The 24,451-nt window shown below is 43.2% G+C and overlaps 1 protein-coding gene across 1 annotated transcript in view; it reads left to right on the top strand.

Annotated features, from left to right (window-relative positions):
* Nucleotides 1-227: 227 nt before the first annotated feature.
* pard3aa (par-3 family cell polarity regulator alpha, a) overlaps nt 228-24,451 on the top strand; it is a gene marked incomplete at both ends in the record, with an annotated part of 345,696 nt that continues 321,472 nt past the window's right edge. The window contains one exon of the mRNA XM_080544006.1: nt 228-347. Coding sequence (XP_080400132.1) covers nt 228-347 — 120 coding nt within the window. The remainder of the gene's footprint in view (nt 348-24,451) is intronic.

Here is a 24,451-nt window from a genome sequence, read left to right on the forward strand (position 1 = left end):
GCTCCCAACGTCAAGCGACACGATCGAGGAATATATCTCCACATTTCAGTGAAACAGGTGGTCTGAAACGTTCATAACGTACGATATGAGGATTATTAATGCCATCCGCTCTTTTGGGAATACAATATATTTGACCGCCAAATGAAATTAAATGACTACTAGAACATCTCTTCTTCAAAGTAGCGATACACCTCAACTGCTCAACTGAGGGACATCGGAAAGTTACTATGAAAGTGACAGTGTGTTTCGGGAGGACCAGGGTGGTCGTGCCGTGTGGCAATGGGAATATTCCAGTGCATAGTCTGATCGAACAAGCGGCTATGAGATACAAAAAAGCGATCGCCAAGGTAAGACCCCTAATGTTCATTTTTTTGTTGTTGCATTTTTTTTGCGCCATGACTGTCTCTGTCTCTGCTCTGCGGTAACACTGGAGCATGGCTCAATATGGCGCTTTTCTTGGAGAAAGAAAGGGAAAGAAAGAGGGAATTCTGAACAAAACAATCACACTGGGTTTAATGATCGATCGGTCAACTTTGATTGACATGAAGTGGTTTACTAAACGATAGATGAGATCGCTTTATAAGCATGGAAGAACCGAATGCTGGATGTGCCTGCCCAAGTCCAGGGGAAGGAACATGTAATGGCATATGCATGAATCATGGCCAAAATGTCTCTAAATGCAATAGGTTGGAGAATAATTTGTAGTCTAACTTCAACATTGAAACATCGTATCACGACTTGACAGCTCGATTTGCAACATTGTTGCAATCTTTCGGGTTGATTAACACTTAACACGTCAAACACGACGTGATCCTTGTGCTCCAGGTACTATTTACTATCATGTGAAGCGTGGGTCTCATTTCAGTAAGTTCTACAATTATATTTTTTCTGCAATGGTTGTGTTGTGGTGGCACACATACTCAACAGACACTCAAGTGTTTTGGCTTTCATTGGAACATAATGTTGTCAAATCGTGAGCGTAGAATGATAAGGTTCTATCTCCGTTTAGGGTAGTTCAGAGATATTGAGCGTCAACGTTTTTACATTCCATTATGTTCTGTGAGATGGAACCTTTGTATTTTATGAATTACTAACTCAAAAATGTCAACATTTAAAAAAATAACACCACACAGGCATTAATAAACACCTAATGGATCAGATTATGTAAAAAACTCAATTTTGACAAAAATGGAGATAGAACCTTATAATTCTAACGTCACGAAATAGGCTAGGCAACGTTAATTCACTAACTTGCGTCCCTGTACGCGATAGGGCTGTGTAATGTTCTCGCCGGTCCCTGATCAACTCTCCAAGAGTTTGGGCTTCCTGGGTGGATCAGGCCTCAGAGTGGAGCGGAATATCTCCTCGAGTGAACGCCTCTAGTAATGCAGTTGGTGGGGACACATCCTAGGCTTTTGGGGACACATCCTAGGCTTTTGGGGACACATCCTAGGCGTTTGGATCCTCTCCAGTCCGAGTCCCTCCTGCCTTATAAACTTGTAATTGATAGTGGAAACAGAACTGAACAACCTCATCTCTGATGACCAACACCCCTGGATTGCATCTCATAACAAAACAAAAAACAAAAACAAGTCATAGCATGCTGTTATGATAACCAAGTCTGCTGGCAATGTTTCTGTTGTTGTTATTGTGTTATGTTCTAAACTTTGACAAAACAATTAAAAGACAACGAGACCAAACATAAGAGGATAACAGGTATAGTCATGGGAGTTGAAAACAGAACACGTGTGGACTGTAGAGTCTAATCCATGGCAAATTAAAAAACCTCAAATGCTCAAAAAGTAATAAAAAAGAAGGAGAACAGAATTACTAAAAGATGAAAAATACTAAAAACACCCTATGTGAAATGTGGCCTAAAAATGTAGGCCTATGTTTTAAGGCGTCTGTGGCTTAGGAGGTGGAGCCAGTGTCTAGTGATCACTAGGCTGGCCATGTGTCGAGGTGTCCTTGGGCAAGACACTAAACCCCAAATTGCTCCCAATGAGCGGGCTGGCGCCTTGCATGGTAGCTTGCTGCCATTGGTGTGTGAATGTGTGTGAATGGGTGAATGAGAGGCCATTGTAAGCGCTTTGGAATAAGGCGCTCTATAAGTGCAGTCCATTTACCATTTACCATTTAGGATGTCCACAGTGTCTGCCCATCTCACCTTCTCTAGCAGGCTGTTCTGGGGGGGTGGCATAAACGCTGCCTCTTCATGCCTCCTGGTCCTAGGCTTCAGAATAATTAAAAGGCTGGGGACCTGAGGGATCTACACCTTAAAAGCATGTCTCTCATAATAGTTGGGCGAATGACCATAGAGGGATTTATGAACTACTAAAATAATCAACATTAAATCAATTCTAAAACGTACAGGTAACCAGTGCAAGGACATTACAACTGGTGTGATGTGTGCTCTGTCTGGTATTGGTCAAGACTTACTGCTGCGTTCTGTATAATTTGCAGTTGACCAATAACATAGTTGTTGTTGTTGTTGTTGTTGTTGTTGTTGTTGTTTACAAGTATTATGCAAACGTATTAGTCAATAGTTAGGACAATGCAGAGGCTACCGTGTAAATTGAATGTATTCAATATATGTTATACCTCATCTATGTATCAACAGAATGCTTTATACTGATGTTTCAGACAGCAAAAGCATAACTCTGCCGTCCTAGTGTTGTGTTTAGTGTTTCAGTTATTTGCTTAATCCAAATGGAATGGTATGAGACAAGTTAATACTACTTTTGTGGGATTTATGTTTAAAGTGCCACTGTGCCAGGACTGAACGGGGGTTGATGGGGCACTGATTGCACTTCCCTTTGTGGCATTTTAACGGTCAGCTTTAGACCTATTAAATGACTACTGAATTAATTCAAGTTTGTTACCGTTGCTAGTCCAGACTGTGCCAACAATGTCTGGCCCTGAAGTCCTGAACACAGTGTGACATTACTATTGGTGTCACGTCAGTGGTCCTTTACTTCATGGGCTTTGAATACGTTAGCGAACCAAAGGTTGTATTGCCACGACATGTCTTTACAGAGAGCTGTTTTTTGCATGGAAAATAGTTCAGCATTTCCCCCCTACATTCCTTAGAGAGGATTTGACAATCTGGAAGGACTTGTGTGGGAGCAGAATAGTTGGTAAGTAGTAATGCTACGAGGAGTGAGGCTGGTGAATGTGAGAGTGCTTTAGATTGAATACTATTATAAAATGTTTTAGTCAAGGACAGAAATAATTTCTTTCTCTCATGTTTAGGCTTAGACCTGTGAGAAGAACTCTAGACTGAACAAATATGCTCTGACTGTTGAATTGGATAAAAACCCCACACAATTGACACAATACCATTAAACATTTTGAAATTCAAGCTCTTTGACTTTGGTGACCTTTAACTCTTGGCACTTCCACATCTTGACTCCATACAGAGCAGATTCTGTTCAGCATATGCCATGCAGACATACAATGAGTCTGTCACATACTGGCACTGGAACTAGAATTCCTCCATCCTCGAAATAACACAAACACAAACACACTCCTCCGGACATAGTTTCTGGATTTCCATGGTTCAGCAGAATGAAGGCGACTGGCCAATTGATCCGGTAAGTGTAGGGTTTCCCTCAGGAGTACACTTGGCTCTCTATCCACACCACCAGAAGGCATTCTGGCCTTTGTACAACTCAGTTAGATCGTTGGGACAAGGGCTGGTTCGGCCTTGTGAGTTAGAGAGAGCTGTCACAGGAAAGTAAGCACTTTATCAATAACCATAACATCCGTTGTTCTTCCCAACTAAACATTGATTTGATCTGTATCAAACTTGGACTACTACCTCTCTAGCGTCTGGTTTCCACCAGGAAATCAGGATAGATGTTCGACTTTTATTTTTGGCCTGCAGTCTAGTGTTTTTATGGCGGGGGTTATTCTTATTGTTTGTGTTCAGTGTGAAGCCTGTTGTCATGATACAGTAAATAAATTGCATATTCCTCTTCGTCGCTGATGTTTTGTGCACCAAGTAACACCTCCACATGTCAAAGCTACTAATCGCGATTTCAGTCATCGAATTGAAACACTATTGTCTGTCGAAAGGCGGTTATGATAATGTTATTATTAACATAGTAAATATGCTGATACAAAACGCCCTTTAAGCAAACACGAAAGTCAAGGTCACCTGTCTGTGCTTCTTTCATATTTCGTACGGTTTACTACTACAGTCATGTGAGCTAGTCTTGATTGTGCTGTTTATTCCCTGTGTGTTTCACACTGAGCAGCTTGTGGTGTGTGTCTGTGTGAGCCCCATGCTGACTGACTGGCTGAGTGCAGCAGACTGACAGCAGATGATCACTCTCCCGAGGCCTCGCTTGATTACTCCTATCAGTGGTGAACCCAATCAAACAGTGTTCCAGTCACCTGCTGTGACAGCGGTGGCAGGAGCCTGCCCAGGGGACCTCTTCACTTCCCTGTTTTTCAGTGGCACTACTTGGCGGTGTGAGTCACCTCCTCAAGGACTGTCTCAGCCTCAGCCAATGTATGCAAAACCATGAAGTGTTCGGTTTGGATCCATGCCGATTCTGGCTTTTCAGGAATCACTTCAGTATAGACTAGATTGCTTGTTATTATTGAGGGCTACTCGGTGAATAAGTAATGAATCTCAGTAAGTTGCTAAGATTGATGAGGATTTGATGTAAGAAATGATATAGGGGATGATCAGGGACCATGATGGAAATAAGCGCTTGCGCTTTATCATGTTTTTTTTATCCCTTGGAAACTGTCTTTTTAATTCCACAATAAATCAAATCAAATATACACAACCTTTAATACGTTAGGAAAAGTCATAAAGAAGATGCGTCTCACACTGGTCTATATTGTAGTTCCACCAACTGGTTTGACTTATATTTTACGATTTACTCTGTGCCCTAGCCACAAAATTACCTAATTACCATTCTTATAGTGTCTTTAAAAGCAGACATGCTAGGACACATGTTGTTGAGACATGGATAACAGAACAACCTTCGGGGACAACAATACCCAGCTCCATGTCTGCCCAGGATGCAATAGTGTGGTGTGAGCTGTGAAGTGTATTCATAGAGCAGCATGTGTCTAATGGCCCCAAGTCAGCGGAGACAGATCATAAGGAGCTAATGATTTATCTGCTTTTCTTTCATCTCCTGTACATAAGAGCTCCGTGGGAGGATCTCACACAGAAAGTCATACATCATCATTTCTCATTATTTAATACACACTCTGCAGAGTTGAATCTGCTGTGTCTGTAATTCAGATCTCTGTGGTGAACATGAATTACACCCCTGGGTGTAGATTGCGGCTTCAATTTTTAATGCAACATTTGGAAATCTATTATTGTACAGATCTGTAATTCTTCTCTCTAAGTAGGTACTAGGTACTACAACATTTGGCTTGTGGACCAGTTCTGCCATGATCCTTTATGGCCCCCATAAGCCTTCAGGATGGTCTGTTAGATGCGTGTGCACTTTAGCACTGTCACAGTGCCCTGATTGATGAGTTGGTTCCGGTGTCCCCCCAGACATTCACAAGCATAACATTGACACCAACGCATTATTTAACCTTACATTCCTACTTTCACTCTTTAACTCTTGAGACAGTTGTAAAATCCGTCAGAGATTTCAGTGAGAGGCGATAAAAGATACATTCCAGAAGAAGAAGAAGCTTAATACATACTTTAGTACCCGGTGGGCTATTATTTGCTGTCGCTTGTAAAATTCTGTGTGAAAATTAAAGTTTATTGAATCGTTTTTTTCCTGTGGTCTCTTGCATGTCTGAGTTGTTCTGGACCCAGTCATTTTTCCTGGGGTTTCACTGTCCTACAGTATGTAACCCCACCTGACAAGCGTGCCATCCACCCGGTTGCGTGCCAGTCACAGCGTGCAGCACATCCTTCTCTCGTTCACCAGATCCTTCATAACACTGCCATTACACGGTTGTGGTGTGTGTCCACCCTGAGAGCCCTATGGCTTGCCAGAAATCCTCCTGTTGTACCCTAAATGGACACATTTGTCACATAACCCCCCCTCCCCCCACATAGGCTGCCTCTGACCTGATTGGCTACAGCCCAATGCAAATTGAGTGTGCAGAAATCTCTAGGTATGCCTGAGTGAAAACAACACAAAGGCAAAAGGCCTCCCTAAATTCAACTGGATGACTTGAGATTGTCCTACTCCTATAGTCCATCCGTTAGGTGTCGATGTGGGAATGCTGTTTTTATAATCCCTGGCTGATCTCAGTAAATGGATTTAGGAGAGTCAGCTGAATTGAAACCCCACAAGGGAAACTGGGAAGAGCTAATGGAATGTATGTCAGTGTTCATTGGCTCTGGTGCATCGCAAGGCTCGTTACATAAGCACTTTAGTTATGTCAGAGCCGTAACTGACAACAGGGATATTATGGTAATGATACCGCTAATTAAGAGTCTTATTCTCCTTCAATCATGAAACTGTACATATCCCCCATGCAGAATGAAGAGAAGAGTCTGGACCTTTATGCTAATTCCACATTACTTTTATGATGCAACTGTGGTTCAGCAGTACAACGCTAATGCTGCAGGTTATATGCTCTACAGCAGGGATAGAGGGCCTAGTTACATCTTGCATCCAGATTCTTCTCAAACATAACACGGTGTCCTCCGCAGCTGGTCTGCAAGCGCTCCGTTCCCCCGTGCTGAGCACACCGACTCCGGTCCGTCCGTGGTAACCCCTTCCAGGGGAATAGCAACGTGTCTCTGGCTACATCACACACTCACTGCTGCAGAAATCATGAGTTAGCTCAGCCAGAAAGGATGTGCACACCCACAGAGACCTGTGCTCAAACTTTGATGAGGTCCAATTTGTTCAGTGCACAGCGTTTAGTTTTGGGTTTTAACGCTCAGAACATCCAGCTGTATTTTTCCTTTCTTAGAAACTAGTATTAAAACAGATATAACTGCACCCTCGGTTATGTGAAATGATAGTGCAACTGCAATACAAAACAGAACATTGCGTCGAGGCAAATGAGGCCCGCAAACATATTGTGCTGTCATTGTAATAACACCATACAAATCCACTCCAGTACGGAAAAGTGAAACAGCATGTTTTTCTTTTGCAAATCCAGTATGTAGTATAACATTTGATGCAAATGAACCAGTGAGTTTCAAATGAACAAAGAAGGCTAGAATTTCCCATTCATGGTAGCATTGGTCCTCTCACTAGCCTGTGACACAGGCAAACTACCACATCTGTGGCTCGATATATGGGTCAGGAGAGATTAGAAATCCCACAGTGACTGACTGGCTTCATGACCACAGGAATTACTGGGGATCAAGGCCCTGTGTCCTTATCTCTCCTGACCATTTGGGCTCCTCTGGTGCAAGCTGGAATCATGAACCTAATGACTTGTGAGCCATCTCTTTGGTTCACACACATCTGGTGCACCAGCCGCCTACAGTGTACAGACATTATTCACCGCAAATATCATACATTTTCCCTAATTGGCTTTAACCATTGACATAACAAAGAAATGTAACTAACTTTTACATAGACAGTATTGTATCTCAATTTTTCAACCAACAACAACATCCTCCTTATAATAATACAACATGGAAATGCAGTGTTTTGCATAAGCTGTTCTTTCTACATCGAAGAGGCAGCCACCAGAGACAGAAAGGCAACTGTCAAGTCCACTCCAATAGAACACCCAGTAACCTGTTTATATGCAAACATGGTAGGACACTGCGTTTTAGAAAGCACTTTTTACGGACCGAAACAGCATTCGTAAATGAAATATTTCTTTCATCGCTTTCCGATTCAATATAGTCATTACAACCATTAGGAAGCTTTTAGAATACTTGAATGTGACATGCTGGCCTTTTAAAGGATTGATATTGATTTATTTTGGTGTTTCTCTCTGCAAAAAAACGCTAATTGTGCAAGCCATACAGAAACCATGGTCGCCTTCACAAAGAGTGACACAGCCAATCAATCTTACCTCTGTGTTTGAGGCCATCCCTAAATGAGTTTGGTTTGACAGCGAGGCTCCAGAGAGGCCTTCGCAGAGGTGATGGCTGTGACATTGTGATCTTAGAATTATAAGGTTCTATCTCCGTTTAGGGTAGTTCAGAGTTATTGACTGTCAAAGTTTTTACATTCCATTATGTGTTGTGAGATGGAACCTTTGTATTTGATTAATTACTAACCCCCCCCCAAAAAATCTAAATTTTAAAAATAACACCACACATGCATTAATAAACACCTAATGGATCAGATTATGTAAAAAAACTAAATTTTGACAAAAATGGAGATAGAACCGTATAATTCTAACGTTACGACATGCCAAACAAGACCTCTGGATAGTGTGTTTCTATCCCTGGCCTTGCTGTTAGCTGATTGGGTAAGACAAGCGTAGCCAATCATTTTCCTGGCATGGTAAGAGTGGGATATGGAAGGAAGCTTCTCGAACTGCAGAACCGGTGGGCAGGAAAACTGAATCTACATGGCTGTTAGCTGTATAGTCACTGCAAATGTATTTGTTTCTTTATTATAGGTGTTAAAGGTGTTATACATGCTGGCAACTCCAGTCTGCCCCAATGCTGTTGCCTGGGGGAAAGTACTCTTGAGGTCTAGGGGACACTGGCACCCTTATTATACTGTTGCAGCATCACAAGCACTAAAGTTTCAGACTTCCCACCCGAGCTCAGCATTCCCCCTGTGTAGTCATTATCAGATACCAACTGGTCTACAGGTAGGTAAATGTTGTCCTCTGTGGCTCAGTTGATAGAGCACGGCGCTATAACAGCGCTTAGGTTGTGGGTTCGATTCCTGCTGGGACCATACATACTGAAATGTATGCACTAGGGATGGACGGTTTCCAATTATTGAAACCGAAAAACCGTCTGTGAGTAAAACCGGGGTTTTCCGGTTAACCGAAAAATACATTAAAAAAAAAAAAAAAAAAAAAAAGCGCCAATTGAGCCCTACTGCTACAATACACTCATGTCGAACACCATTAAAACACCGTAAGCACAGTCGCAACACATTTAGGCTACTTAGTTTCACAAATATAAGTGGAAAGGCAGACTTTTGTAAGCTACACCATACATGAAAACACATGAACACTTAACACACCAGCTCCGCTGATCCAGGGTGCACGCCTGCACGGAAGATCATCTCTTGGAACAGCGTCTTCATTGAATGAACTGCTTTCTCAATATCTTGGTTCTTAGACAAAGTTTCAGCTGCTGCTCAATGTATTTAAATATTTGAATACTGCTCAATAATCACTGAAATATTAGACTTAGAATTATGCAGTGAACATAGTTAAAGCTTTTCATAAAAACCACATGCCGCGAGACTGACTCGTCCTGAACTGTCGTAAGTCAATCAACAAAGAATGCCCCATCAAAATAAAAGTGCCCATGGTAGAGCTGTCAAAATAGAGCTTTCAAAATAAATGTCATGTAAAGTGACCCAATGCGCTTTACAGAGAGCAGCGAAAATGATCTTATTAAATGTAAGCGAGTAATTGTAAAAAACCTTTCCTATCTACCAATAACTGAAGGCAACTATCTTTCCCATAGAGTGATTCGTTACCCTTAAATATAATCCCAATTAGATATTAATCCTCAGTTATTCTTCACAACTGACCAAACCTCTCACTCATTGCGCGGCAGATTCAGACTGTATCATTGTTATTTTCACACACGACAAACATGTGACATGTTCCAGTTGTATTCTTATTCTATTTTATTCTTCAAAAAAAAAAAAAAAAAAACGTTTCTATTTTGATAAACCCCGGTTTTCGGTTTAACCGAAAAACCGTCCATCATTGCAATGTAAGTCGCTTTGGATAAAAGCATCAGCTAAATGGCTTATATTATAAAAATGTGCATATCTGTGAGGGAAAGTTCACCAAAGTGACTGACCGCTAGTACCAAAAAACCCCACCACATTCTAACACCCCTACAGTGAGGTTGTTCATCTCAGGTTTAATTTTTCCACACTTCAGCACGCGTGGTCCTGTAGGAGGCTCAGTGTAATAACGCTTTGATTGGTGTCTTCCTGCAGTGTCAGGTCGCTCGGTCTGACATGTAGTGTAGTGTTATGAGCAAATAATGGTTTCAGTGTGAATGGTCTCCAAGAATGTTTGGCCACTGTCGCATTCACTGGAGCACGTATAAACGACTCAACTCGACGAGTTCATAACTCATATTTGGACTTGGATGCGTTAATATGAACAGTGGATGTGCTCTCTTCTCTTTTGAATTATGTGTATTTTAGGAAAAAAGCCAATATTATGCTTGCTAATGAAATTAAAATAGAGAAACACTTGGAACATTTTCGACACGTTCCCAAAGCCTGTTTTGACAGCTTTACTGTATACTTTGCATGCAAGTCTTAACTTGGAAGACTGTTTTTCAGCCCTTAAAATATACACACATTCCTTTTCCATTGAATAATGGCAAGGCTGCTGCAGCCCCTCTCCCTAGCCAGGGGAAGCAGCCATCACCGGGACCGGGTCTATAATAGAGAGAGGCCTCAGTCCAGCTCCTGTTTCACGGCATCAGGAGACCAATGAAGTCAGAGAGTTCATGTGATGATAACCACAGACCCACCTCAGTCTCTGCACAGTCCTGAGTCCACGGCTGATAAATGACCATTGTGCGTCGATAGAATAGCATCATTGGGTATTGTCTTGCCTTTTTCAAGGCCCTATTTCACCATGATGCAGCCTGAAAGTGTTCCCAATATCTGTGTGACTGCTCAGTCAGGTGCCCTAACATTACCACATGATTGTAAAGACGAGGGATCATACAGATGCTTTTGATACCAGCGCCTAACACACATGGGATTTGGAATGACTTTGTAGACGAGAACCATACTTGCATTTGTTTGGGATTAGGTGCTGAGTGTATAAGCAGTGTGCGTTATGTCTTTAGTCTTGTTTTTCTGATCTTTAGCCTCCCTGAGACGGCAATTCTTGCCTCCAGCTGGAAACATTGTGATCAAGTTGTAGCGGAGGCAAACTATGCGGTCGGTGGTGTTTGAACATGTTATAGCCAGTCCCCTGGTGGGTGTGATCCGCTGTTTTGTCAACAGCTTGTATTTTGCGGTGAGAGGTACCGTTTGAAAGCTCTGTATTGTTAACGTTGAAGGGACGTGCATTTGACTTGCACTGTAATCAAGTATGGCAAACGTTGTGTTTAGGAAAGGGTCTTTCAGACTTCAGACACGGTCATTGTCCATAGTAGTGAAGGGACGTTTCATTGTCAAATGAGCATTGTCATGTTTAGGTGTTCTGACAAAAAATGAATCAATGGGGAAAGGTTCATAGACCAAAGTCATTTTTTACACCTGTATTCTTTGGATGTTTTCATTGCAGTTGACATGGTGGACATAATGCTTTTGCAGTCACATACTCGTTTAGCTCCTGGATCCTTTATCTCTCACACAAGCCCTGTCCTGTTCTGCACAAGAGGGATGGTCAAAGGTTATCTTGTAGGTGCACTCTTTCATAATCCGTTACTTCCTTGTTGTTTTTGTTGGTGCCTTTGACATTCCTCAAGAGGTAGGCCAGGCCTACACAACACATGCTGCAAGGCATCGTGGGATTGTATCTGTCTAGATGCTCTACTGTTTTGACACAATGAATTGGACTTGAGATGCTTGTGGTTAACCGATTCCTATTGTAGGGCTCTTATATTAAATAAGATACGAATTAGGTGTGGCATCTATGATTTTTTTGTGTCTTATTTAATCTAGGATTTTTCATGTCTTATTATTATTACCGTATATTTATATTTATATGAAATATTATATTCATTATAAAACTCTAAAAACTCTTTGTAGTGATTATGATTGTTGTTCATTTGTGTTTATAACTGTTTTAATGCTTTCCACTTCAGACTGGCTAGCACACAAATACCTTATCTCTCTCAACATACATAGGTCGAGATGTGTTATCCCTCCTCTACCTCCCTCCCTTCCTCCTCTCCCTCCCTCCTCCTCTCCCTCCCTCCCTCCCTCTCTCCCTCCTCCTCTCCCTCTATACCCCAGTGAAAGGCCATATGACATGCAAAATGAAATTAATGGCTAATAATATGGCATCAGTGGGATTGATGACTGTGTCCTTGTACTGTATCTGACTCACATCCTATCTGATGCACTCTGTGTCATTCAACTGCCAGGCTGTGAGTAAACAGAAACTCTCTCATCATTAGTTTCACAGAGGGAGAAAAGTACATAAACAGTGGTGCTCTTGTCAGTGGTAAAATAGGTGCACCAAGCGACTTAAATCGGTTATTTACCTCATTGAGTATCGCTATTGCATGTTGATAGATTATCATGGCTTTTAAAAATAAATAAATGGATAGAGTGTGTTATTCACAAGACTCCAGCGTTTTCGCTTCCTGACCCCATGGGATCTCTTGCTGTACTGTACTCTACCAACTTCTCCTTCCTGATGGACAGACCGTTGATTTGAGTATCTGTATCATTACATTCAAGGCACACTACACTGGAACAATCTTCCATGCTAGCGCTGAAAAGACAAATTAGTTCCTCATGAAATATGTATATACTCTGAGGATAAAAGAACATTTTCTGACTGGGTTTCTGCATAAATTGTTCAGCTGCCAACACCATGTTGTGTTCTCTTTCCTAAGTAAGGACACAATTGAGGTAAAATAGCTAACTCAAACATCTCATTAGCGATCCTCTGAGGACCCCGTTTTGCTTTAAAGTAGTAACAGTCCGTTCAGGGCCTTTTAAGCACGAGGCTATATCGTTTCCATTCCATGCAAGATCCATTTTTCATGTTTAGACACAACAAGCTTCTTAATCAGAAGAAAAGCTGGTTAGCCTATCTCAAACCCAGACGAGGCCGGTGCAGAAGAGCCTAGGAGAAGGGCTTGAATTGTGAGCGGGCAAGTGTTCTATTCATCAACTGTCATTATTTTTGGAATGATTTTCTTGTGGTTTGGACTCCGTTACATCATCCAATTAAACAGTTGTTATTCTGTTACGCTGAGGGCATACTGGTTCTTTTGCCAAACGTTTAAATATAATCACGAATCCTTTGATCTATATAGTATTCTGTTATGACCCCGTTACTTCTTGTTGACGTGCATGTCAGTGTTTTTGCATGTGCCTGCCGCCTTGTATATTTTTGCGACCCCAAAACTTTTCTTGACAATTTGCTGTCTGCAACAATATCTTACATTGGCCCTCTGTGTTCTACAATGACTACATTTGTTCATCTCTGTAGGTACATCCTGTCTTGTTCTTGCTCTGGCACAAGATGAAACATGATACATTCTTCATAGTAACCGTCTGACGAACCAGAGCTAATGTGTTACTTTTAATCAATCTGAGCAGTTTGGACAGGTCTGATGAACACGTACAGTTCTGGAAGGGATTTGCGTCTGCGTGAACTACGGCTTAGAACGGAGTACGAGTTACGTTTTTTGGCAGCTTTGGGCTCTGATGCTTAAAAGCTTTACTATCAAAGCTAGAGCTTCCCTCAACAATGATTAAATCTGCCCTGTTCTCAGGGTTCTGGTTGAACTCTTTTTCATGGACGTTTGGAAAAATGGGGTCTGAGCTAAATGTGACCTAGTCCTGATTGAGATGGATGAGGTTCAGACCTTGGGCCTACACCTGTCCCTTGTTACTGGGTTGACATGAGGAAGTTCTCCATGCTGAGTCACATGTCCAACGGTCTTGATGGATTGCCAGGGGAAGAGGACTGTGCGCCAGTTGTAGCTGTAGCTTGTGCTTTGTTATGGCATTCATCAATGCTACGTAGGGAGCACAACACCACTGCTCCAGCACCCTGTGCACACAAATGGACCATAGGTTTGATGATTCAAAGGAGCTGGATTATTGGGGGGTGGGGTGGGGGGGATCTCTGCTAGCCCTTTCGCTGCCCTACCTCCTCCCCTCCCCCTTATCTAGCATGCTAGCTAGTTGGAGCTTAAAGGGATAGCACATTTCTTGAGCGAGACAGCGTGCGCAACTATCTCTCCATCAAAAGACTATTATTACCTTATTATTATTATTATTAGTACTATACTATATTACCTCATGCTATTAGGTAAAGTATATCTACATGAATATAAAAATCCACATTTTCAAAATCCATATATTTCAACGGTTATGACGGTCATTTTAAACAGTGTAAACGCCAGTAACTGCATAACTGTTAGAGCCCTAGTGATCAACAAACTTGACCCATGTCAAACAAACAAAACAACATCATTCACACTTCTTATGTAATGGGAAAACAATAATGGATACCCATTTCAGAGCCTGTAGCTGGGCTTGCTTTTAGGGAACTGCCCCTTGGTAGGGTGGAGCTCACTGGGTGGGCCACTATGAGGGTTTAAGGGGACATTAGTTCCTAGATAAGTTGCACCATGTTGTCCTCATTATGGAGCTCAATTAAATGCTCCTGGTAGAAGTTGCCTTTAACTACAGATATACTGTAGAGTAAAGTAGAACACAGATAACACACAGGGCGGCTGTGGCGCAGGAGGTAGAGCCGCCATCTAATGATCGCAAGGTTGGCAGATCGGCGGCTCGAGCCCTGGCTGGCCACATGTCGAAGTGTCCTTGGGCAAGACACTGAACCCCAACATTGCTCCCAGTGAGCGGGCCGGCGCCTTGCATGGTAGCTTGCCGCCATTGGTGTGTGAATGTGTGTGTGAATGGGTGAATGAGAGGCCGTTGTAAAGCGCTTTGGATAAAGGCGCTATATAAGTGCAGTCCATTTACCATTTACACCTACCGTCCTATTAGGGGATGTAAAACGTCTGACACTTTATCAGTGGTTAAGGATGAGGATAATTTCTGTCCCCTTCCTTTCTGGCTCAGTGCTTGTGTGAATACAGTTAGTCCACGGCAGGTTGATGTAGCTAGTACAGTAACAGTAACAGTCATGTGATTAAGGTGTAGTTCATTCTGAAAGGTATTTCATGGAATTTTCTGCAGTAAAGGTCATGACAAGCATGTAGAACGTCTTAAGGCTTAATTAGTCTCAGTCATGTCAAACCCACGGAAACGTCGGAAAGATTTTGAACTTGATCACTTTTCCAGTGAAATGCAACTTCCCGCTTAATGGACATCCTCTCATTTCAGAAGATGTCGGCAGATTATCAGTGTGCACCGGGAATTTCGAATTGGGTCATTCGGTTCAAATATGAGACGTTTCGTCAGGAAATAATGATGGAAAGAAACATCAACATAGCTCATCTGAAATCAAGCCCTGTTTTGGAGACGGAGAGCAGATTTGGAGCAGCATTTTTCATGTTCTCAATCTTTGCTGAGCGGTAATCATAGGGTTTGAGAAGATCGTTGTCCCGACTGTGGCATTGACATCTGGGAAGAATCTGGGATTCTTAAGGAGAAGAGTAATCTTAAATCAAATCATGTGCTATCAATGTGCTATAGCGTTCTTCCTGCTCATACATATAATGAGTTTCCCATAGTGTTGGGATCAACAAGAGTCTGTCGAAGTGTGTTAATATGAGCAGCATTGGCTTGAAAAAGTTCCAGGACTGTATCCAGGGTTCTGTATCCGTAAATTCGCCAGAGCGCACACTGGGTCCAACGTCATAATGGAACCATGTCATTTGATTGGACAAGGAGGCAGTCACATGGTCTTTTGGGGTCCCCTCTGGTACCCTGGGTGCTTTGTGCTAGCCCAGACCTGGCTGCTACGCTCACTGAGGGGATGACAGAACCGCCTCCACACACCCACACCTGTCTTGTCTCTGTGAAGTCGCCGAAACTGGTTTCTCCTTCAATGTCAGGATCCCAGGCACAGCACAATATAATCTTACCAAAGCTACAATAGTGTCTTGATAATTTATTGCCCAACTGCATTTTTTCATCTACTGTACAGTATGTATCATGCTAGATATAGGCTAGATAAGCAGTCATTTGAAACATTTCTTAAGTTTATAGGAACTTTCTCTTGGTGCTAGATTAAAGCTCAAGTTTCCCAACAACTGCCACAGTATTATTAATATTTTATAGTCACAGATAGTATGTATTCATCTCTCACAGTTCCCTGTGTTATTTTCTAGTAGCACACAATGGCCATCAAGGTCTCCAGATAGTTGTTTTTCAGTGTCACACAAGTAACATTCCTTTTAATGCAACTATAAATCATGTTTCGTCCTTCAATTTGTCCAGTTGTCATCTCAAATATGTTCTATCTCTCTGAGTCTGCCATATGAAGATTAAGCAAGTTGTAGTTTATGTAAACAACAGTTACAGTTTCTCAAATAGTGCATATTTGGATGGGCGTCATGCAAAGCTATTGCTAGTTTTCCCTTGGGATGGTTGAACTCTACCTCAGGACTGAGGGAATTGTCTAGCTTCCTCTACACCACTTTGGCTGAGTGTCAGCAGGTGATTCCTCTGCTGCTCAGATCAGATTACCTCAGAGAGTCCAGTGACAGGTACAGGAGTGAGACCTCCAAGCCGTTTTGAGTGTGTGCGTGTGTGTGTGTGTGTGTGCGTGTGTGTGCGACTGTGCGTGCATGGGTATGTGTTGTCACAACGCTCTCACAAGGACCAAGGGAATACACACACCAGAGCTAGAGAGATGAGGAGACAGAGGGTTTCTTTAGCCTTATCTGCATATTTATTCCTCTCTTTAAGAGAGGAGGGGCACTGCCCACTCAAAGTAACGGCACTGCCGTAATGTTCAACTCAAAAGGAGAAATAAGGGCTCGCCGGCTGGCGTCAGGGTGGATCGGTTGATCTGGGGTTGTAGGGCGGGGCTCTGCCGCACTCTCCATAGCCTGGGGGGTGAATGGTAAACATGGTAAATGGACTGAACTTATATAGCGCCTTTTTTGCTGCTCCAAAGCGCTTTACAACGGCCTCTCATTCACCCATTCACACACACATTCACACACACACCAATGGCGGCAAGCTGCCATGCAAGGCGCTTGCCCGCTCACTGGGAGCAATTTGGGGTTCAGTGAAGGACACTTCGACATGTGGCCAGCCGGGGCTCGAACCGCCGATCTGCCAACCTTGTGATCATTAGACAGCGGCTTTACCTCCTGCGCCACAGCGCCCCCTGGGTACCCCCAAGGCCCTCTGACCTCTCTGCCCAGGGGTCCGGGGTGCTTTCCCTGGTGCTGAACCCCCGGCTCAGGGTTGGCGGTGAGAGGGATGTCACAGTGTGTTTGTGTCCACATTTGGCTTCTATAGAACTTGGATGTTTTCTTCAGGAAGGTCGTGTTGGTATGTCAACATTCAGCTAGGGAACCCCTTGAACATGTGCTTATTCTATCTGGATTAACAGACCTGGTTCAACCAGTTTCATTTTGTAAGCTTCACATCTTTATCTGTCAATCACGTAATATTTATTGACTTTAGAAACACCTAACTCCACCTCAGATTAAGGTGTTAGGAATGTCACTAGTGAACAAAGGTTATGTCCGAGTCTATGCGGTGCTCTGCCTTTCAAAGCATGGCATAGTAGGCAAGCCCCAGAAACATACTCACAACGTGCCAAGTAAAACAACATCTAATTTAGTGAATTCTGGTTTTGAAATCGACGGATATATGTCAGCTTTCAGCACGTAGAGCTTTCTTTGGCAACTGACAAATCCCGATGGTGCAGTTTGCCCCACCACCTAGCCCCACTTCTTTAAACAATCTGGTCTTAACACCATCTCCTAACAATCTGGTTTTAACACCTAACACCACATTCCCATAATCCAGCTCTACCAAGCAGGATCAATGAAAGGTACCAGGTTTGAAATGCCAGCCTCGCTCACGCACACACACACACACACACACACACACACACACACACACACACACACACACACACACACACACACACATACACACACACACAGCCTGGAGCAGGGGCGGATTTAGGATTGTAGGAGATCTGGGGCTTAGCCCAGATGGGTAATGAAATGCGCGCGTAGCATGCTGGAAAAATTGGTTCGTTTTTTTGGCTGCGGCACCACACACTTCAACTTACCACCACCTTATAGCGGACAAAAAGGCACTGGAGAACACTTCACTTCTGGCCTGGAGACTTTGGAAGAAACCCAGGGTTGTCTATAGCCCGGGTGGGCTAGTATCCGTCTGCCCATATTAACAGGATGGCATGGTGCCCCAGTGAGGACATACAGAGACCAGTTTCATGATGTCACTGGGCAGCTGGGAGATTAAAGCTGTGTGGTTCTACCTTCTTGGCTCCCATAGAGCTATTTCACACTGGTGGTCCTAAACTGAGATGGATTGTGGGTGTCCTCCATCACCCACTGACTTTAATGGCGCAGCAGCCACAGTAAAGGGTGTAGTGGCTAGACAGCATGAAGACAGATACCAACTCTTTTTGTCTGTGATTCTTGGCTGCCTCTCTTGCCTGCCTGCCTGCTAATTGCTGTTGATTGCTCATGGGGAAAACGTTTTGTAAAAAATGTGATTGTGATCTTGGGGATTTTTTTATTTTTAAATTTTTTTACAAGATAATGCTCTTTTGTCTGCTTATCTGTTTGTATTAAATATTATGTCAGATACAATATCTGCTACCAAGGTCTGCAATAGCTTCATTGCCTATACCATTGGCAAAGAAAGGGCAGATTCCAGGCATGCTTTATTGTACGACCTTCTATCAAGGATCAACAACATTACAAATGGCTTACGTGTGCATGTGTGTGTGTGTGTGTGTGTGTGTGTGTGTGTGTGTGTGTGTGTGTGTGTGTGTGCGAGAGACAGAGAGAGTATCTTTAACACAATTTTCTTTCTTCAGTCACAGCTGTAATTGGGTCCCTAACTCTGAAGTCAATAAGTACTGAGCTCATCAGATTTAACCTTGCACCGCCTCTGGCTGCTTTTGTCTTTCTCCCTCACTCCCTCTTCTCCGCTCATCTCGTCTATCCTAAAAAAGAAAAACGGCAAAAAACCTGTCTCTCAAGCTTTTGTGCGTGGAGAGTGAAGAGGAGCAGCTGTTGAACAGACAGTGTTGTTTTGTTTTGTTGGTTTCTGTCTAAAATCACATGGTTGTTGTTTATCGGCCTACAAATGTCCCTTACTGATAGACGCTGTTGTTCTCTCCCAGTAGCATCTACAAACAAGTATCATTTTATTTTTTGTGGACCAATTCATAAGCAGTATAGGCCCTCTCTTTACCTATCTTATAATTTCAAACACTTGGTGACGTTAGAATTATAAGGTTCTATCTCCATTTTTGTCAAAATTGAGTTTTTTACATAATCCGTCTCACAAAACATAATGGAATGTAAAAACGTTGACGCTCATTATCTCTGAACTACCCTAAACGGAGATAGAACCTTATAATTCTAATCTCACGACTTGCTGAGTATTTCCAGTAGTTTATAAAACTCTTATCACCATCCTATAATAATACTGTTGCAGACAGAGGCCTTCTTTACTTCCGTGAACTCTATTGACTAGGGGTGGGCATCAATGATCGACGATCGATAATTGATCGATAAGGATCTTGGTCGATCACAAAATATTTTGCTCGATAATCATTAATAAATTGGATTTTTTTTAAAATTTATTTTATTTTATTAAGGACACTAACGTTTTCAGTCATCCTCCTATTTGTGAGTAACAGTTTTTTTACTGCTCCTATGGTGAGTTACTTATTTTCTATATTTTTATTTATAACGTAAAATGTGTTTTTAAGTTAAACAATTTAGGCTACTCACTGCCTTGTTTAAGAGGATTGTTATCTGACTGTAGTGTCTAGTTTGAATGTGAATGAATGAATGAATGTGTGTAGTAAGGGAAACATATGAAAATCTGCGAAGTAAATCGTTACCAAAAAAATTCTTCACCAATGTGTTTCTAAAGGTGTGTAATAACATGTACTAAAAGGTTGAAATTCAACTCCTGTGGGAAACCTCATAAAAAACTGCTCAAAGTTGGGGTACCGATAACCGATTTTCGAAAATTCGAAAATGCTTAAATTGGACTTGAGTAACTTTTGAGGGGTCAAACTAGGCATTTTTCATGATTCTGAGTTGATTGCAAGCATTTATTTGTCACCAAGACCACTTCCTGGTAGAGAAACTGCCACGCCCTTTTTGCCATTTACATATACATTTATTTAAATTAGCTGCATAATACTCAGAGTGGAGGTGGTAGTGGAGGTGGTAGGTAGTGGAGGTGGTAGTGGAGGTGGTAGGTAGTGGAGGTGGTAGTGGAGGTGGTAGTAGAGGTGGTAGTGGAGGTGGTAGTGGAGGTGGTAGTAGAGGTGGTAGTAGAGGTGGTAGTGGAGGTGGTAGTGGGGGTGGTAGTGGAGGTGGTAGTGGAGGTGGTAGTAGAGGTGGTAGTAGAGGTGGTAGTAGAGGTGGTAGTGGAGGTGGTAGTAGAGGTGGTAGTGGAGGTGGCAGGTAGTGGAGGTGGTAGTGGGGGTGGTAGTGGGGGTGGTAGTGGGGGTGGTAGTGGAGGTGGTAGTGGAGGTGGTAGTGGAGATGGTAGGTAGTGGAGGTGGTAGTGGAGGTGGTAGTAGAGGTGGTAGTGGAGGTGGTAGTGGAGATGGTAGGTAGTGGAGGTGGTAGTGGAGGTGGTAGTAGAGGTGGTAGTGGAGGTGGTAGTGGAGGTGGTAGGTAGTGGAGGTGGTAGTAGAGGTGGTAGTGGAGGTGGTAGTGGAGGTGGTAGTAGAGGTGGTAGTAGAGGTGGTAGTGGAGGTGGTAGTGGAGGTGGTAGTAGAGGTGGTAGTGGAGGTGGTAGTGGAGGTGGTAGTAGAGGTGGTAGTGGAGGTGGTAGTAGAGGTGGTAGTGGAGGTGGTAGTGGAGGTGGCAGGTAGTGGAGGTGGTAGTAGAGGTGGTAGTGGAGGTGGTAGTAGAGGTGGTAGTGGAGGTGGTAGTAGAGGTGGTAGTGGAGGTGGTAGTGGAGGTGGTAGTGGAGGTGGTAGTGGAGGTGGTAGTGGAGGTGGTAGTAGAGGTGGTAGTGGAGGTGGTAGTAGAGGTGGTAGTGGAGGTGGTAGTGGAGGTGGTAGTAGAGGTGGTAGTGGAGGTGGTAGTGGGGGTGGTAGTGGAGGTGGTAGTAGAGGTGGTAGTGGAGGTGGTAGTAGAGGTGGTAGTAGAGGTGGTAGTAGAGGTGGTAGTGGAGGTGGTAGTAGAGGTGGTAGTAGAGGTGGTAGTAGAGGTGGTAGTAGAGGTGGTAGTGGAGGTGGTAGTAGAGGTGGTAGTGGAGGTGGTAGTGGAGGTGGTAGGTAGTAGAGGTGGTAGTGGAGGTGGTAGTAGAGGTGGTAGTAGAGGTGGTAGTAGAGGTGGTAGTGGGGGTGGTAGTGGGGGTGGTAGTGGAGGTGGTAGTGGAGGTGGTAGGTAGTAGAGGTGGTAGTGGAGGTGGTAGTAGAGGTGGTAGTAGAGGTGGTAGTAGAGGTGGAAGCATTGAATAAATGCTTGCAATCAACTCAGAATCATGAAAAATGCCTAGTTTGACCCCTCAAAAGTCCAATTTAAGCTTTTTCGAATTTTTGAAAATCGGTTATCGGTACCCCAACTTTGAGCAGTTGTTTATGAGGTTTCCCACAGGAGTTGAATTTCAACCTTTTAGGACATGTTATTACACACCTTTAGAAACACATTGGTGAAGAAATTTGGTAGTGGAGGTGGTAGTGGGGGTGGTAGTGGAGGTGGTAGTGGAGGTGGTAGTAGAGGTGGTAGTAGAGGTGGTAGTAGAGGTGGTAGTAGAGGTGGTAGTAGAGGTGGTAGTGGAGGTGGTAGTAGAGGTGGTAGTGGAGGTGGTAGGTAGTGGAGGTGGTAGTGGGGGTGGTAGTGGAGGTGGTAGTGGAGATGGTAGTAGAGGTGGTAGTAGAGGTGGTAGTAGAGGTGGTAGTAGAGGTGGTAGTGGAGGTGGTAGTAGAGGTGGTAGTAGAGGTGGTAGTGGAGGTGGTAGTAGAGGTGGTAGTGGAGGTGGTAGGTAGTGGAGGTGGTAGTGGGGGTGGTAGTGGAGGTGGTAGTGGAGATGGTAGTAGAGGTGGTAGTAGAGGTGGTAGTAGAGGTGGTAGTGGAGGTGGTAGTAGAGGTGGTAGTAGAGGTGGTAGTGGAGGTGGTAGTGGAGATGGTAGTAGAGGTGGTAGTAGAGGTGGTAGTAGAGGTGGTAGTAGAGGTGGTAGTAGAGGTGGTAGTAGAGGTGGTAGTGGAGGTGGTAGTAGAGGTGGTAGTAGAGGTGGTAGTGGAGGTGGTAGTAGAGGTGGTAGTAGAGGTGGTAGTAGAGGTGGTAGTGGAGGTGGTAGTGGAGGTGGTAGTGGAGGTGGTAGGTAGTGGAGGTGGTAGTGGAGGTGGTAGTGGAGGTGGTAGGTAGTGGAGGTGGTAGTGGAGGTGGTAGTAGAGGTGGTGGTAGTGGAGGTGGTAGTAGAGGTGGTAGTGGAGGTGGTAGTGGAGGTGGTAGTGGAGGTGGTAGTGGAGATGGTAGGTAGTAGAGGTGGTAGTGGAGATGGTAGGTAGTAGAGGTGGTAGTGAAGGTGGTAGTGGAGGTGGTAGGTAGTAGAGGTGGTAGTGGAGGTGGTAGTGGAGGTGGTAGTGGAGGTGGTAGTGGAGGTGGTAGGTAGTAGAGGTGGTAGTAGAGGTGGTAGTAGAGGTGGTAGTGGAGATGGTAGGTAGTAGAGGTGGTAGTGGAGGTGGTAGTGGAGGTGGTAGTGGGGGTGGTAGTGAGTCTGGTAGTAGAGGTGGGTAGTAGAGGGTGGTAGTGGGGGTGGAGTGGGGTGGTAGTGGAGGTGGTAGTGAGTTTTGTGGTAGGTAGTGGAGGTGGTAGTAGAGGTGGTAGTGGGGGTGGTAGTGGGGGTGGGTAGTGGATTTATTAGATGGTAGTGAGTGGTTACTAGTTGGGGTGTAGTACGGAGGTGGTAGTGGAGGTGGTAGGGTAGTGGATGGTGGTAGTAGAGGGTGGTAGTAGAGGTTATTACTATTCTTATTACTATCGTTAGTACTATTCTTATTACTAGTTCTTATTACTATTCTTTATGACTCTCTGTATTATAGTGGTAGTGAGGTGGTAGTGGAGGTGGTAGTAGAGGTGGTAGTAGAGGTAGTACTACTCTATATTTTTACTATTATTTATTACTATTCTATTACTATGGTAGTGGAGGTGGTTATTAATATTATACTAGTTATATTATTTATTAGTATTAGTAAGGTGGAAAGCATTGAATAAATGCTTGCAATCAACTCAGAATCATGAAAAATGCCTAGTTTGACCCCTCAAAAGTTACTCAAGTCCAATTTAAGCATTTTCGAATTTTTGAAAATCGGTTATCGGTACCCCAACTTTGAGCAGTTGTTTATGAGGTTTCCCACAGGAGTTGAATTTCAACCTTTTAGGACATGTTATTACACACCTTTAGAAACACATTGGTGAAGAAATTTCTTGGTAACGATTTACTTCGCAGATTGGTCAAATATCTGGTAAAATGCCCTTACTAGTGCAATAGCAACACAAATAAAAAAAAATCCCCAAGGAAAATATGCTTGTTATTTCTGCCCTATTTATTTTTTTAAAATAAAAAAAAAGCTTATCAATTAATCGATAATTGATCGTTAATTCTTGCGATTATCGAAAAAGAAATGTTGATCGTTTGCCCAGCCCTACTATTGACAGACTATAATATTGTTATTGTCCTTTTGTGTGTGCCTCGGTCACTTGAGTGCATTTGGCCTACTCATATTAAGTGCAAGGGCTCTATTTCCCCTAGTTTCAGTCTCAGTCTCCTGGCAGGGTCAGATCCATAGAGACTCTTACATTTTCAATTAAAATGAATCATATCTGAACATTGAAGAGCTTAGCAGTTGTGGAACTTGGATGCATGGTGAGGAGTTAGTTATAAATTGTCCTGTGGATAAAGGTCCCATTGTACAGTATGGTTGATCCATTAAAGGGACAGGCCAAGTTTGGGCTGGAATAACCCTAACAGCTACATAGTGGTACCCTAGTGACAGGACGAAATCAATTGTGTCCAACTAGTGCAGTTGGTATTTTCCATCCGTGGTCCTGAAGAGAAGCGATCAAACAAGCCTGCGTGTAGCTTCCCAACCTTTGCCACCGCTATCTAGGGATGCTCCGATCTGGATTTTTGGGGCCGATACCGATCACCGATTTTTTTCCTCAAGATCAAACGATACCGATACCGATTTTTTTTTAAAATACATAACTGTAGGCCTACTGACTGGATAGCCTACATATTTTTTGCTTTTTAGACAAAAGTTTTGATCCATTAGGCACCAAGCAAACGCAGACCCATTTTTATGGCATAGTAAAGGTCTGGCCTATCACCCAGTTAGGGCCTGAAGCCCAAGTCAGTCGATATGGCTGTATAAAAGACATCATAAACGTGGCCTTCATGGTTTACATACTGTTACGTCCTCCTATGTTTTCTGTTCAGTTATCTGTCTTCCCCAGAAGAAAAAAAAAAAAAAAAAAAAAACATATCGGTTTTTGCGATCGGC

Source organism: Nansenia antarctica (genome assembly GCF_963989245.1).
Source record: "Nansenia antarctica genome assembly, chromosome: 13".
Classification (NCBI taxonomy): Eukaryota; Metazoa; Chordata; class Actinopteri; order Argentiniformes; family Microstomatidae; genus Nansenia; species Nansenia antarctica.